Source organism: Sphaerodactylus townsendi, linkage group LG05 (assembly GCF_021028975.2).
Source record: "Sphaerodactylus townsendi isolate TG3544 linkage group LG05, MPM_Stown_v2.3, whole genome shotgun sequence".
Lineage (NCBI taxonomy): Eukaryota > Metazoa > Chordata > Lepidosauria > Squamata > Sphaerodactylidae > Sphaerodactylus > Sphaerodactylus townsendi.
In genome coordinates, this window is record NC_059429.1 from 17791318 (window position 1) to 17807685 (window position 16368).

Genomic DNA, 16368 nt, shown 5'->3' on the forward strand with positions numbered 1-16368 from the left:
TCTATCTATCTATCTATCTATCTATCTATCTGTCTGTCTGTCTGTCTGTCTGTCTGTCTGTCTGTCTGTCTGTCTGTCTGTCTGTCTGTCTGTGGGTAATTGCATTTCCTTTTTTTTCTTTCTGTATTTTCTGTTTTCAAATTATACTTGAAAAAATTAATATATATAGATACACACACATATATATACACATATACATATATATATATCTACACACACACACACACACACACACACACACACGGCCCTGTCTCCAGTAGTCAATGATCTCTTTGGAAAAGGAAGCCATATATATGTATATGTAGATATGTGTGTGTGTGTGTGTGTGTGTATACGTACACACACACACACACACACACACACACACACACACACACACACACAGCATTTGTGGTGGCAAAGGAGGTAGATTCCTTTTCCAAAGAGGTCCTTGACTACTGGAGACAGGGCCTTTTCGACTTGGGTTTCGGCTTTGGTCTGTGGAACTCTCTGCCTATATCTGTTTGCCTGGTGCCAACTTTTCTGAGTGTTAGGAGTTTGGTGAAGACATTCTTGTGTCCCTAGACTTTCCATATTCTTTCTAATAGGGGAACCACCCGTAATATGGGAGACTGCATACCGGGCAATACTCTGAAGTTCACACTGGGACTTGTTAAACTGTCTAATGAAAATTGCAGTAATGAATTTGTTGTGCAAAAAAGAATGTTAAATCAATGTCTTGATAGTAGAAGGTTATAGAAACTGGTAACTGAGGTTTCCAAGCCCATCCTATGTACAGGAGAACTGCATGGTATTTTTTCTAGTATGTAACCATTGTTAAAACAGTGAAAACCTAGATTTGGGACCAAAAAAAATGCAGAACGAGGAATTGTTTGCAAAACTAGCTCACTGTAATCATTGTTTTGGGTTTCCACAATCTGGATTTCCTCATTTTCAAGCAGCAATAGAGTGCTTAAACATACCCATCTGTACCATTAAGGGAATTGCTGGTGAATTTTAATGAATTTTTGTACCCAGAAACAAGAATTCAGCACCAGTATATTGATGGAAGTAACCTGATAAGAAAGTCACCAAAGTAGTACCTTCCAAAATCACTCAGGAGAGAGATTACATTTATTTTCATCCCTAGACACTCATCAGGACACAATGTTTTGAAAAGGAAGAGGCAGGAGACGCAAAAATCGCCGTCTGCCTGTTTTACCATTCCGGAGATTCCAAAATCTCCTTTTTCCTATCTAGGGAAGTTCTCTCCCTTTTTTTGAAGAGATTAGTCACATCGTGGGAATTCCAAGGAGGCGGGAGACAGCTGCTCATAATATAAAGGCCATGAGCTTGGAGCTAAACCAGTTAAACGCAAGCTCTGAGCTGGGCCTTGGGCCAAAACAACTTTTATTCACTTCCTAAAGGAAAGAGACTCCTCAAGACCACAGTGAGCGGCACTGGGCTGGTGTTTTACAGCAATCATTGGTAAGTTTAAAAAGGCTTTTCGGGGTGGGGGGCATATCCATTTTCAACAATATCAGGAGGATAATTGAGCAGAACCTTTTCCACCATTTAAATGAATATTTTTAATTTCAGGATCTATTCTGCATTAAAACACGGATTTGCTGAAAACGGTACCAGAAAGCTCTAGATTTTTGACTTTATTTTTAAAAAATCCTAGAAACAGAGGCAGTTTCCGAGCTGCTTTATACTCAGCAGAAAAGACAAGTACCTGTGCATGACATAAACACATGCATAGATGTAACTTATAGAGAGGTGTTGTGGCTCAATGGCAGAGCATTTGCTTTCTATCCAAAAGGTCCCAGGTTTGAGGGTGGGAAAGGCCTTTGAGACAGACGGGTGGGAAAGATTTCTCTGCCTGTTGACAGACTACGGGTCAGACACGGCATGAGTCAATTTCTTGTGTATTTGCGTAAGTATACATCTAAACTGTAATGCACCCTATGATGGGAATTGGAGTTTTTTTGTTCTGTCTAATATCCTGTCTTCCTATTTAAAGTGTCCTTGTCAGGTTTCTTGAAAACTGCTGGGGAAATGCATGCTGTAATTGCCAGAGACAAACTGTTTCCTCGTCTTACTAAGGCCCCTTCCGCACACGCAAAATAATGCGTTTTCAAATCACTTTCACAACTGTTTGCAAGTGGATTTTGCTATTCTGCACAGCTTCAAAGAGCATTGAAAGCAGTGTGAAAGTGCATTATTCTGCATGTGCGGAATTGGTGGCCTAATCAAGTCTTTCCTTTTATAGAAAGCTGCTAATATGTGTTGTGGACTGCTCTTTGTTTTACTTACTAGCCTGGGAGAGATCTGTGGCTGGGCTATTGCCTTCTGAATTTGAATTATTTTATGATGTTACTGTTTGCCACTTTGAATTTTCTTTTGTTCAAGAAAAACCAATTGCTAATAATAATAAATGCTAATAATAATAAAGAAACCAAAAAGACAATCAGCCTAGAAGGGTGGAACGGTTGAGGGTCATCCTATACATTACTGGATAGTTATAGAGTTGGATCTAATCAGTTGTATTGATGAAAAAGCAAGAGGGGTTCCTTATGACCCCCCCCCAAAGCATGCTGGGATTGATGGGATTTACATATACAAAAGCCATGTGGGATTGGGGGTTCTAGAGAAAAGAGGGAAACTGGGTGAGATGGAGTGGAAAAGTTAACTGGATCCAAAACGTTACAGTGCCATTTTGATCCAAATCACACCCTTCCAAGCCCACCAATTTCAGTGGGCTTAGATGAGTGTAACTGTGCTTAGGACACTATTGTTTAATACTTACTATTCCCTCCAGCTTTCTTTCTGATATCCTATTTAAATGGAACTCCCCCTCCCCATCAGCGCACACTTTTATTATCATTGTACATCACTGCTAGAGATAGGCTGTTCCTTTTCTACACCAATGGTCATGACACTTTACAGAATAACACTAGAATGACACCCCCTGACCAGTGTTTCAAATTTCTTTTAAAACCAGATTTCGACATTTGACAAAAGAAACCCGCATCTTTCAAACTGCCTGCTTCCTTTCTGAGCAGCTAATTTTGCAAAGCCAGCCCAGCTGAAGAAAGAAGCTTTATAAATGGCTCGTGACATCATGAATATTTCTGGACTCCTGTCTATTCTAGTCTATGGTAAGCAAATGCGCATCTAAGTTGGAAACTTGCTAGAATTAACTGCTTTCTGAAGGCCCTCCTACATAAAATAGCAATCTTATTATGCAGGGATGATAGATAGATAGATAGATAGATAGATAGATAGATAGATAGATAGATAGATAGATAGATAGATAGATAGATAGATAGATAGATAGATAGATAGATAGATAGATAGATAGATAGATAGATAGATAGATAGATAGATAGATAGATAGATAGATAGATAGATAGATAGATAGATAGATAGATAGATAGATAGATAGATAGATATAGAGAGAGAGAGGGAGAGAGGGAGAGAGAGAGAGAGAGACCACATTTTAATAACAGAAGGTTTTTATACCCTGTATTTCTCTACCATTAGGAGTCTCAAAATGGCTTACAGTCACCTTCCTTCCTTGTGAGGTAATTGAGGCTGAGAGACTAGCCCTAGGTCAGTGGTGGCGAACCTTTGGCACTCCAGATGTTATGGACTACAATTCCCATCAGCCCCTGCCAGCATGGCCAATTGATCATGCTGGCAGGGGCTGATGGGAATTGTAGTCCATACATCTGGAGTGCCAAAGGTTCGCCACCACGGCCCTAGGTTATCCAGTAGGCTTCATGTGGAAGAGTGGGGAATCAGACCTGATTTCTCCAAATTAGTCTTAACCATTACACCCAGTGGTGGGATCCAAAAATTTTAGTAACAGGTTCCCATGGTGGTGGGATTCAAACAGTGGCGTAGCACCAATGGGGCTGGGCGGGGCATGACAGGGGCGTGGCTGGGCATTCTAGGGGCGTGGCATTAATAATTTCTCTGTTACTGTAAAAAACTCCTACTGTAAAAAAAAAAGTTCCTAATTTCCAGCTGGTATCTTTCTGTCCATAATTTAAACTCATTATAGCAAGTCCTATCGTCTACTGCCAACAGAAACAACTACTTCTCCTCTAATTGACTGCCTGTCAAATACTTAATACTTTCAAATACTTAATTTTGTTTCTAGAAATCAAAAGAAGGATACTTTCCTTAAACAAGGAACTTTACCATATTTCTAAAATATGTTTTTAAAACAGCCCAACAGGGAGAATTATCCCGTTTTCTACCTTCGTTAACCAGCCACATAGGAAACAACAGGACTTTATGATTTTTGGACCTAATGGAATTTCTAACAGAAAAGCAGATCCAATTAGTAACCCCCTCTCGGCACACACAAATAATTAGTAACCCACTCTCAGGAACTGGTGAGAACCTGCTGGATCCCACCTCTGATTACACCACTCTTCACCATTATATCACGTTGGCTTTCAAGCAAGCATCTGGAGCAACTTTCTGAGTAATCTTGGGCTAGTCGTACATTTTCAGCTTACACTACTTCACAGGGTTGTAGATTGGATAAAATGGAGAAGGAAAGAATTATACAAGCCCACTGGAAAGAAAAGCAGGGTATAAATGAAATAAGCAAAAAATGTAAACAAATAAATAGTTGTGTCTTCTCTTCCCAGGGCTTCTGCTGCTTCAGGAATGCTCCTGTTGGACCTACCACAGTTCAAACTACAACATGAACTATGCGGAGGCAGAAAAATGGTGTAAAGCCAACTTTACAAACCTGGTTGCTATTCAAACCAAGGAAGAAATTAGTTACTTGAACGCCACGCTCGATGAAAATGCAAATCATTACTGGATTGGGCTGAGGAAAATTAACTCCGAGTGGAGATGGGTAGGAACCAACAAGCCACTGGACAAGGATGCTGAAAACTGGGCTAAGGGCGAACCGAATGGCCGAAAACTCAACGAGGACTGTGTCGAAATCTACATCAAACGAGTGAAAGATTCGGGAAAGTGGAATGACGAACGCTGTAGTAAAAAGAAAGCAGCTTTGTGTTACACAGGTATCGTGGCGGGGGGGGGGGGGGTATCCTCTTGATTAACATCTTTGCAATCATAACAGCTGGAAAATGTCACCTAAGAAAATAAGACAATTCTGAAGATTCGGCAAACTTCATGAGGCTGGTGTAGGAAGCCAATTTCCTGTGCTCTGTGGCCCAGAAATTCCTAGAATCACTCCCTTTCCTATCCTGGATGATACTGTTCTCAAAAGAATAGTTCAAAGATAGTTATAGAATACAAGACATAGGGCTGGAACCACCCAGTCTTTTCCCTCCATCTCATCCAATTCCCATTCTTACTACAGCCCCCACCCCGCATGGCTTTCATACATACAAATCCCATGATCCCCAGCACAGCCTTTTTGAGGAGTCAAAGAGAATCCCTCCTGCCTTTTTTCACTCGCAGGAAAGCTGGGTTGGATTGAACCCATTCTGTAGCCCCTTCCGCACATGCAGAATAATGCACTTTCAATCCACTTTCACAATTGTTTGCAAGTGGATTTTGCTATTCTGCACATTAAAATCCAGCTGCAAAGTGCATTGAAAGTGAATTGAAAGTGTATTATTTTGCATGTGCGGAAGGGGCCAAAGATAACCAAAAGAGGTAATAGCAAAAAACTAAATGGGTTCCTTATTAGATCTGGGCAAAATGAAAAACTCTCTATAGGAGAAGAGAGGGTCTCTTAATTCTAAGTTGCAGGTTTTCCTCCTATTTGCTGTATGTACTATCTGGAATATAGTTCCACTTGGAGGAATGCATTTAATTTCCTGATTTGACTTACAGCCTCCTGTAAACTGGATTCCTGCAGCGGCCGTGGCGAGTGTGTAGAGACCATTAATAATTACACTTGCAATTGCGATCCTGGATTCTATGGGCGTGACTGTGAATATGGTAAGACTGCCCCTTTAATTCCTTTCCAATCAGAGTACACGAGCTGTTTCATTTATGAGAGTCTTAAGTTGCATAGTTTTATTATATCTAGCTTGAGACAACTGCCTAGCCTGAAATCTTTGCTTGTGTGTATCTGCAGTGAGGATTTGTGAGCCTCCCAGAGAGCCAGATCATGGAATCTTGGAGTGTGACAAGCCAGAGAAGGATTTCGTCTACAACTCATCTTGCAGAGTGCAATGTGTGGAGGGTTACAAACCAACTGTGAATGAACCAATTTGGTGCACTTCTTCTGGAATATGGTCTACACCCACCCCTATGTGTAAAGGTGAGTGGACTGGGCAGGTTCTAAATTTCCCCAAATCAGTGCAGCGAGCCATGATGCTCGCCAGGTTTAATGTTATGCCTTCTGCCTTGTTACATGGCAGATTTAATAAGCAAGAAAAGGCTAAAAGATTGTGCCCATGTAATGATGGCTCAGTTGAATCTCTGGCCCACCAATTACTACACTGCCTCAGATTCAAGGAAATCAGATCCAAGTATGTGAATCTTACTCCTTTACATTTACCCAATCTCCCCGATTTAATTAGATTACACTACTTGTTGGACAATCCTGATCCTTCTCTCTGTATGATAGTGGCAGACTTTCTTCTGGAAATTACTAAACGCCGGTAGATTTCCTTCGACCTAATATTTATTTCCTGTATTGTATATGCTTTTTAATCTGTTTTTATTATTGTTGTACTGTTGTCTATGCCAATAAAGGCTTGCTACTGCTACTGCTAAATCAGTGCAGCTCAGTTGAAATCAAAGCTTTAAAGGGTTATACTATGCAGGATCTGGTCTGGCTCTCCCCAACCTGACGAACTAAAACACACAGATGTCAGGTGTGAGGGAGGTCAATTCCCAAGTGTGCAGAGCCTCCATTTTGATTGGGGCAATGATGGCTGGAGGTCTTTCACTTTCCCTTCTATGCTGTTTTCCTGACCCCAAATGGCCCTGGAGTCATATTTGTCCCTTTGTGAGGACTGTGCATGTACTGGAGGTAATGTACTGAGGTACTGACACAATTATTGACAACTTAAGGACTGACAAAGGAAAGGGAAGCCTTCATATTGGACAGTGAACGTGAAAGTTCAGCTTTCAGAGTTCTAGGAAAATATTTGAAAACATTCTGGGGGGAAAGCGCCTAATTAAAGATTTCTATTCCACTCATTTCAATACTAAAACCTAATCTCAAGATGTGTTCACATTTATTATATATGGTTTTTAGTCATTTTTTTTCCTGGGTGGTCTCCCCTATATCATATTTGAGTTTACAAGAGCTATGTTTTGTGTCTATTTCAGCTGTGAAATGTGAAATGGTACCTCAGCCTGAAAATGGGTTTGCGAATTGTTCCCACGCTGATTCAGAACTAGCCTTCAACTCAACCTGTCGGTTCGGTTGTGAGGAGGGCTACACTTTGCGAGGATCATCCCAAATCCAGTGCTCTTCACAGGGAATCTGGTCAGCACCCATTCCCCATTGTGAAGGTAAGGTTTCAACCTTCTATGGAACAGCATTCTACAGAAAATGGAGCTACAATTATAATTTCCACTCCGCACATTTATATACCAAAACCAAATCTCAAAGTCATATGCCTGTTGCCATTGGTGTGAGGCATTTTAATCATGTTTTTTTCTGACTGGCCTCCGTGTATCGCATCCAAATTTACGAAGTTATGACGTGTGTCTGTTTCAGCAGTGAAATGTGAAGCGGTATCTCAGCCTGAAAGTGGGTTTGTGAACTGTTCCCGCCCTGAGACAGAACTGGTCTTCAATTCAACCTGTCAGTTCAGCTGTGAGGAGGGCTACACCTTGCGAGGACTGTCCCAAATTCAGTGCTCCTCCGAGGGACACTGGTCAGCACCAATTTCTCATTGTGAAAGTAAGATTTCAACCTTCCATAAAAATATTCCAAACGATTCTGCAAAAGCTGCAATGAGAATTAGGATTCCTGTTCCACACGATTGTCTGTCAAAAACCAACCTCAGTGTCATAAGCCGGATGCCCTTATTTCAATATATTTTTTTTCCCCTGTGTGATCTCCTTGTATCGCATCCAATTTTATTAGAGCTATGATCTGTTTTTGTTTCAGTGGTGAAATGTGAGGCAATACCTCAGCCAGAAAGAGGTTTTGTGAATTGTTCCCATACTGACGGAGAAACAGTCAACTCAACCTGCCAGTTCAGTTGTGAGGAGGGCTACATCTTGCAAGGATCATCCCAAATCCAGTGTTCCTCTCAGGGGCAATGGTCAGCACCGATTCCCCAGTGTAAAGGTAAGATTTCAGTTCTCCCAATCACTGGTTTATCATTACTTCACCCCTCCCTCAAAGCTATGTCTGATGCCTTTAGTTCAGTGATGGCGAACCTTTTTGAAACCGAGTGCCCAAATTGCAACCTAAACACCACTTATTTATCGCAAAGTGCCAACCCGGCAATTTAACCTGAATGCTGAGGTTTTAGTTTAGAAAAAAAGGTTGGCTCCCTCTTCCTCCACGGCTCCGCCCCACCTGTTCAAGCAGGGGCCAGCCTGCTCTAGCCTCCAGCAAATCCCGCGCGCACTGCTCTGTGCTTCTCTAGTATCTCTGTCTCCTCTGTCAGCTTCCAGGCAGCAGCCACCTGGAGCACAGGCACCAGGCCCGCCAGCCGAGTCCTCCCTGCTCACCGCGGTGCACGCACATCGTGCTCAGTGGCCCAGGCCAGCCTAGATGTGTGTGTGTGTGTGTGGGGGGGGGGTTTGATTTTCCGCCCCTCACATGATGAACTCTGTGGGCATGTGCCCACAGAGAGGGCTCCAAGTGCCACCTCTGGCACCCGTGCCATAGGTTCGCCATCACTGCTTTAGTTAGTGCATACTTCATATATTGTTTTCTGACTGACCTCCTTGTACCACATGTGAATTTAATACAACTACGATCCATGTCTCTTCCAGAAGTGAAATGTGGTGCAGTACAACCACCTGAGGGAGGGTTTGTGAACTGTTCCCACACTGATACCAATCTAGTCTTCAACTCCACGTGTCAGTTCAGCTGTGAGGAGGGCTACACCTTGCAAGGATCATCCCAAATCCAGTGCTCTTCAAAGGGACATTGGTCAGCATCCATTCCTCACTGTGAAAGTAAGATTTCAAACTTCTGTAAAAATATCTGATACCGTTGAAAAAACAGTAGCTAGAACTACAATTCCTATTCCACACATTTATATGCTAAAACCCAATCTCAAAGTAATACGCTTGATCCCATTTATTAAATATATATTTCTCTTTTCCCCTGTGGGTCCTTCCTTGTGTCACACCTGAATTTACTAGAGTTACTATCTGTGATGGTAGTAGTGGCGGGGATGACGGTACTATTTGGAGGACCATGTGAAAAGGGCTGTACTCCAGTGGTGGGATTCAAATAATTTAACAACTGGTTCTGGTGGTGGGATTCACATAATTTAACAGCTGGTTGTTTACAAGCACCGTGTTAACAACCAGTTCTGCCGAAATGGTGCGAACCTGCTGAATCCCATCACTGCTCTACTCTGAACTCTAATGAGAGAAATCTTAAAGTTCTGTTTAATGAAAAATTATAATATCACAATTGTTTCCCATGTGTGAAAATGGGGCTTTGGGTGTTTCTGTGAGAAGCATTCTATAGCATTCAGAGCTGAATTGAGGTTTTATCCTGATCATATTTAGTCCACTGATATTCCAGGCTTAGTTCATTCAATCTTTAGATCAGGTGCTTGGAGGTGTCACACAGGTGAATACTTTGATCCAAAAAAGCATCCTTCCCATATCTCAAGGAGAAGGCTGAGATAGAACCCTGTTTTCTTGCATGCTGCTATGCAATGAACAGAGAACGGTTTAACTGTGTGATCCTGCCTTTGGTGTTTGGCACAGTCCAAAATCAGATGTTCTGTTTCACTTGCCCTTGAGGAAAATCGGGTTCTTGTTTAGGCAAAATCAAGTCAGACGATACAGACATCTGGAATATTCCTATGCAGTGACTTTGGAATGTTGTAACTCCAAATTGCTAAAAGGAAGGAATAAAATATGCAATATTATGATTACTATTTAATTATTCCGCTGTCATAAAATTCACTTTGCTCTAGAAACATTTTGCAATGTTCCAATATCCACTGTGTCGAGTTAATCACCTGCCCTCCGCTTTTGCATTTCAGTTGCCAAGTGTGAGAGTCTGACAGCTCCAGAGAAGGGCTTCTTGAACTGTACACATCCAGATTTTGCCTACAGGACACTGTGTGAGGTCAGCTGTATGGATGGATGGATGTTGAATGGTTCCTATGCACTCCAGTGTCTAGCTTCAGGAAAATGGACAGCAGGACTTCCAACCTGTGAAGGTATTTGGCTCACCTTATTAGTATTTTGTCTGGGGAGGTTTCAGTATAGAAGAGACCACTGGATTGTATCAAAAAGTAGAGAGGGATAAAGAACAAAAAAGCGACCATCTTGAATCAGACCAATGGTCCATTTAGCTCAGCATCCTGTTTCCTATAATGGCCAATCAGCTGCCACAAGGAAACAGCACACAAGCAACACCCATCCTAGCATCTGACAATCAGAGGAATGCTACCCTTAGAACCTGGAAGTCCTATCTGGCTATCATAGTTAATAGCTAACCATAGACTTATCCTCCATAAATCTAACTATTGAACAAGGCAGTGATTTTCCTACCTTACCATAACTCCTCCAATGCCATTTCTTTTTTCTAAAAGGTGTCTTCCTTAACTCCTCCAGTGCCATTTCTTTTTTCTAAAAGGCCTCCTCCTTAACTCCTCTAGTGCCATTTCTTTTTTCTAAAAGGCCTCCTCCAATGCCATTTGTTTTTAAGCAACTGGCTGGGATTGGCTGAAACTTATATGAATCCTGGAAATAAAGAACCAGTCACAGACCGGAGGTTGTTAGTATTTGTCTACAAGTGGACTACAATTCTTGCAAGCAAAATGCAGCTGTTCTGTTTATTTTGAGGGTGTTTATTTGTTGAAATATTTATATCCTGCCTTTCCCCAGGGCCCAATTGCTTTAAAACATCAAAGAACAATAAACCCGAATTATGGAAATCTAGGAGGAGATTAAGAGCCCGATAGTAGAATGCCAGGGGGATTGTCTTGATGCCATTCTGCAATCTAAATAATCATAGAAAATAAAGGCAGGCCATGGGCTTCTAATTAGAAAAATGGATATAATGGAAGTAGAAATGAGTTAAGAAAAAATGCCTTCCTACTAACTTCATGCAAACTCTTCCTTTTTATATTTTAGCTGCTCAACCTCAGTGGGATGTTGCGAGTTACTTATTCACTGCAACAGCAGCTACTGGAGCCTCCATCTTATCAGTAGGATTGCTTCTTGCTTGGCTCATAAAGCGTATTCGAAGGAAAGGTGAGTAATTCCCCACCCCCCAATTAAGGTTCACCTAATTTTTCTCCAGTTCAGTGCATACTGTTGACATACACATAGCTACTTTACATGATACCACGGCTAAGATTTTTTTTAAAAAAGTGATTGACTTGCAGCTGTATGGAAAAGGCTGTGAATTCAACATTAAAATAATTTAGATTCAAAACTGCAAATATTGTCATAAGGAAAAACAGTACAACAAACCAATTAAAACACACATTAACTAATATTCAAAAGTCTAAATTTCTATAAACAACAGAATGGATCTGATTTTTCAACCAGATATAAACCTGATATAAATTTATTTATTCCACCGAACATTCTTCTGTACTGATAACACCAACTTATATATTAATGAATACTGACAGCTACTTATGGTCTTCACTAATAACATTTTCATTCAACTTTTCTAATTATATTTTTAATCCCCAGTGACACATTTTTAAACAACATTTTTAAACAACATTTTTACAAAAACTGAAAATACTGTGACACTATGAATGCTGTAACAATATTGACAGAGCAGATGGGGGCATTTTTTTTAAAAAAGGATGGTAGTATTCTCCCCTACACCTACACAGCTGCCATATTGCTATTAAGAATGTAAGACATAAAATGGATCACACCAGTAATCCATCTAGTCCAGTATTTTGCTTCCATCAGTGGGCAGTCACATACCCCAGGAACACAGAGACCAATACTTGGGCATGTCACTTCCCCCCAGAAACTTGTAATCTGAGGTATACTGCCTTTGACCATGGCTGTTCTATTTAGCTACCATGGCTAGTAGCCAGAGATAGATCTGTTCTGCACGGGCCAATAAACACAGGTTCAGGTCGGTTTAAAAATGAGGTTTTTTGGGGGAGGGAACTTCACATGGATCCCACCCCTAAAGCGAATCTGCCCCGTGTTATTTCCCCCAACCTGGGTTTTTTGAGAATCACACTACTTGCGAGTCTTTTTAAAAATCCTGGGTTGCAGCCACTTGCGAGCAAATGGCCAACCAGGAGGTGTTTTTTTGGGCTGCGCTTTCCTTTTTAAAAATTTCCCAGCTTACATCTGCGTAGCCATGCAAGTGCAAACGGTCGTATCGTGGTATTGTGAGACATCAGCATGGCTGTGGGGGTTCATTTGTGCATGCCTGCACATCTAGCTACACATTGGTGAGGCAATTTTTTTTTAAAAGATCCGTGCGATGGCATGACAGCAACTCGCATTGTTTCCATGGGCTCCAATCACTGCCTGAACGGATGCATGCGAATGGGAATACAGAAAAGCGGGTTAATTTATCCTGACTGCAACCCGCTGCACTGCAGGTGTCAAACTTGTGGCCCTCCAGATGTTATGGATTACAGTTCCCATCATGCCCTGCCAGCATGATGCTGGCAGGGTATGATGGGAGCTGTAGTTCATAACAACTGGAGGGCCACGAGTTTGACACCTATGCGCTACACATTTGCTGTGCGGAATGGGCCGTAGGGCTGTCTGCCTCATCCCATTTTAAAGCCATCCCAAACTAGTGGCCATCACTGCATCCTGATGCGAAAAGTTCCAGAAGTTAACTGTGCCTGATGGTATTTATCCGTGGATGTTTAGTTGTAAGAAGCCATCTGTAAGCAAAGTTATATCTCGTGGTGGCGAACCTTTGGCACTCCAGATGTTATGGACTACAATTCCCATCAGCCCCTCCCAACATGGCCAATTGGCCATGCTGGCGAAGGCTGATAGAATTAGTCCAACATCTGAGATATAAAGAGTCGCCCTAGTCTAATAGTGTAGTTATTTGGAAGCAGGTCCCCTTGGATTCAGAGGAGCTTATTCCCAGGAAAACTGTGCAGAGAATCATATCCTTAAATACGCAAAGGCTAATGCCTCTTCTTTTTTCTTTTGCAGTAAAGAAATTTATTCCAGCCAGGTATGTTGTACTTCAAAACTCGTACTGGAAATTTTCATTTTTGGCAAACAAAATTGTCCTGGGTAGCGTTGATTTGCTAACATTTGCAACCTCTATGTTTTACAGTAATTACCACAGCCTTGACTCAGAAGGCACTTTCCAAAGTTCTGCTGATCTGATCTAATTCCTAGACAAAGAGGTAAGATATTGCCTGGAGTGGGAGTTGAATACTAGCTAGAAGCAGAGAGGGAAGAGTCTGTGGATTAGTGAAGAATCTTGAGTGGCCATACTGGAAAAGGCATCTATTGCAAAGATTGTCATGCCCTTATATAAAGCAATGGTGCGACCGCACTTGGAGTACTGTGTTCAGTTCTGGTCGCCACATCTCAAAAAGGATATCGAAGAGATAGAAAAAGTGCAGAGAAGGGCAACGAGGATGATTGAGGGATTGGAGCACCTTCCTTATGAGGAGAGGCTGCAGCGTTTGGGACTCTTTAGTTTGGAGAGGAGACGTCTGAGGGGGGATATGATTGAAGTCTATAAAATTATGCATGGGGTAGAAAATGTTGACAGAGATAAATTTTTCTCTCTTTCTCACAATACTAGAACCAGGGGGGCATTCATTGAAAATGCTGGGGGGAAGAATTAGGACTAATAAAAGAAAACATTTCTTCACGTAACGTGTGATTGGTGTTTGGAATATGCTGCCACAGGAGGTGGTGATGGCTGCTAACCTGGATAGCTTTAAAAAGGGCTTGGACAGATTTATGGAGGAGAAGTCGATCTATGGCGACCAATCTTGATCCTCCTTGATCTGAGATTGCAAATGCCTTAGCAGACCAGGTGCTCAGGAGCAGCAGCAGCAGAAGGCCATTGCTTTCACATCCTGCATGTGAACTCCCAAAGGCACCTGGTGGGCCACTGCGAGTAGCAGAGAGATGGACTAGATGGACTCTGGTCTGATCCAGCAGGCTAGTTCTTATGTTCTTATGTTCTTACTTTAGTCCCTAGTATAGCTTCTGACAGTAAAAATAGACAGTAGTTGGCTATATTGACCAGCTTCATGCAGGACATTCAGGAAGCAGAATTGCTGACAATTGCAACTGGAAAAACAGCTATTGTAGAATCCTTCCTTCCTTCCTTCCTTCCTTCCTTCCTTCCTTCCTTCCTTCCTTCCTTCCTTCCTTCCTTCCTTCCTTCCTTCCTTCCTTCCTTCCTTCCTTCCTTCCTTCCTTCCTTCCTTCCTTCCTTCCTTCCTTGTTTTCTGGGAAACCATTATTGTACTTTCTGCAGATGACAAATATCAAAATTCATCTTTATGGGATATCTAAGTGTGTAGCCAACTAAATTACTTGTATAAATATATTTTATTTGAAGTGAGGACACCCATAGACCTGGGTGTTGTGGACATTTTATGGGACAAATTCCCATCCATCAAAGTATAATGCAGATCACAAATTATAGTCCAGCCAGAAGTGTTTGGAATAAGATTCTTGTTTCCTGAATGTGTCTCTTTTAAATTACAAATCTCGTTCTTTCCATAGGATTTGTAGCTGTCTTCAGCAATGCCTGGTACACTGGACAAAGGAGAATGAATTACAAGCAAATGTCATTTGCGGTAATCATCAAGAATACACTTTACCTTTGGTATATGAAGATGTAGATCTCTTTGTCAATGTCTAGCAACCTTCTTTTGGTGCAAGGCTGCTCTGCACAAAATATGCAGTCTTCAGAAGGGACCTCACTGTTCTAGGATTGAAGCAAACAAGAAGGTACTTCAGCTAGCTGAGATAAATGTTCCTGTTACATCACAGCAGGGTCTCTATGGGCAAACGTTAATTGCAGAAAGAGTGTGGAATGCATAGCTTGCAAGATATTTATTGAGTGAAGTCTTGGACACAATCCAACTGGAAAGTACCAATTGCTATATGTCAGTTGTTGCTTGTTCTTTGGACAGAAACTGTTTCAGTCCACAATGATAATTTTTGAAGTTTAAATTTTATAGTCCTAAACCACCAATACCCCCCCCCCTAAATACTTTTGGGTAACAGCTCTACCTCTCCCTGATGTAGCAAATCACTGTTAATTACTTGGGTGCAATTTTCTAGACAACCCAGTACCCTCTGAATAGCAGTGAAATTAGTTTTAGGACATAATCACGTTTCAAATATTTTTCTTTGAACTTGTAAAATAATGCCCAAAAATTGAACATATACAAAAATCTCTTTTCAGTTTTTACGATAATGCCATGATTTACTTCTGTAATTTTCCCTGCCCCACCACGTGTAATTGTATTCTTGTTACGATATGTTCCGTCAAGCCATTCAAGGCTGTAGAAATATTTCATCCCTATGGGATTCAGTGCAGCAAATATTTATTTATTTATTTACAATGGTCCTCTCGGTGCAATTTTGTCTGATCCTCCAAAAACTGCAAAAAAAGAAAAGAAAAGAATGTCTGCTCTTGCAAAAAAAAAAGATAGAATCTAGCCTTTGTATTTAGAACACTTTGGAATAAAGTAATTGTTACTGCATGGCCTACAAAAAAAGAATCTGACTATTGGAACAGTCAGCTAATTAATATCAGTTATGTAGATGATATTCACACCTGGAATCAACTGGCGTTGTGGGTTTTTCAGGCTGCGTGGCCGTGGTCTGGTAGTTTTTGCACCTAACATTTCTCCTGCATCTGTGGCTGGCATCTTCAGAGGCATTTTACGGTATGGTGTGTTTCTCTCTGTGGCACAGATGTGTAAGATGTGTCTCTGTGCCACAGAGAGAAACACATCTTACCATAACATGCCTCTGACGATGCCAGCCATAGATGCAGGAGAAATGTTAGGTGTAAAAACTACCAGACCACAGCCACGTAGCCTGAAAAACCCACAACAGCCCAAAACATTCATGTTTGGTACACATTTAGGCATCTGGGGTACTTCTTTAGAAGCATGTGAATAGATGACCTCCATTAGCCTTGTTGTGATTAATCAGCTGCAATCTTAGGTAAGCTTACCCTGAAATAAGTTTTGTTGATGTCAGTCAAATCTGTTTTTGTAAGTATGGCTAAGACCGAGGTGCCAAATCTCCAACAATGCAGTCCTATGCAGA

The 16368-nt window shown here is 41.4% G+C and overlaps 1 protein-coding gene across 2 annotated transcripts; it reads left to right on the forward strand.

Annotated features, from left to right (window-relative positions):
- The first annotated feature begins 1358 nt into the window (after window positions 1-1358).
- SELE (selectin E) lies at window positions 1359-15883 on the forward strand. 2 transcript variants are annotated; one of them, XM_048497547.1, is made up of 14 exons: window positions 1359-1467; window positions 2984-3140; window positions 4647-5033; window positions 5815-5922; window positions 6062-6247; window positions 7267-7452; window positions 7661-7846; window positions 8057-8239; window positions 8896-9081; window positions 10131-10310; window positions 11230-11349; window positions 13261-13282; window positions 13388-13460; window positions 14806-15883. In XM_048497547.1, exons 2-13 carry the CDS (start codon window positions 3089-3091, stop codon window positions 13443-13445), a joined length of 1854 nt encoding a protein of 617 aa, XP_048353504.1. In that variant the 5' UTR covers window positions 1359-1467; window positions 2984-3088; the 3' UTR covers window positions 13446-13460; window positions 14806-15883. The 2 variants fall into 2 exon arrangements, with proteins under 2 accessions (XP_048353504.1, XP_048353505.1); XM_048497548.1 differs by having other exon boundaries at window positions 7664-7846.
- The last annotated feature ends 485 nt before the right edge of the window (window positions 15884-16368 follow it).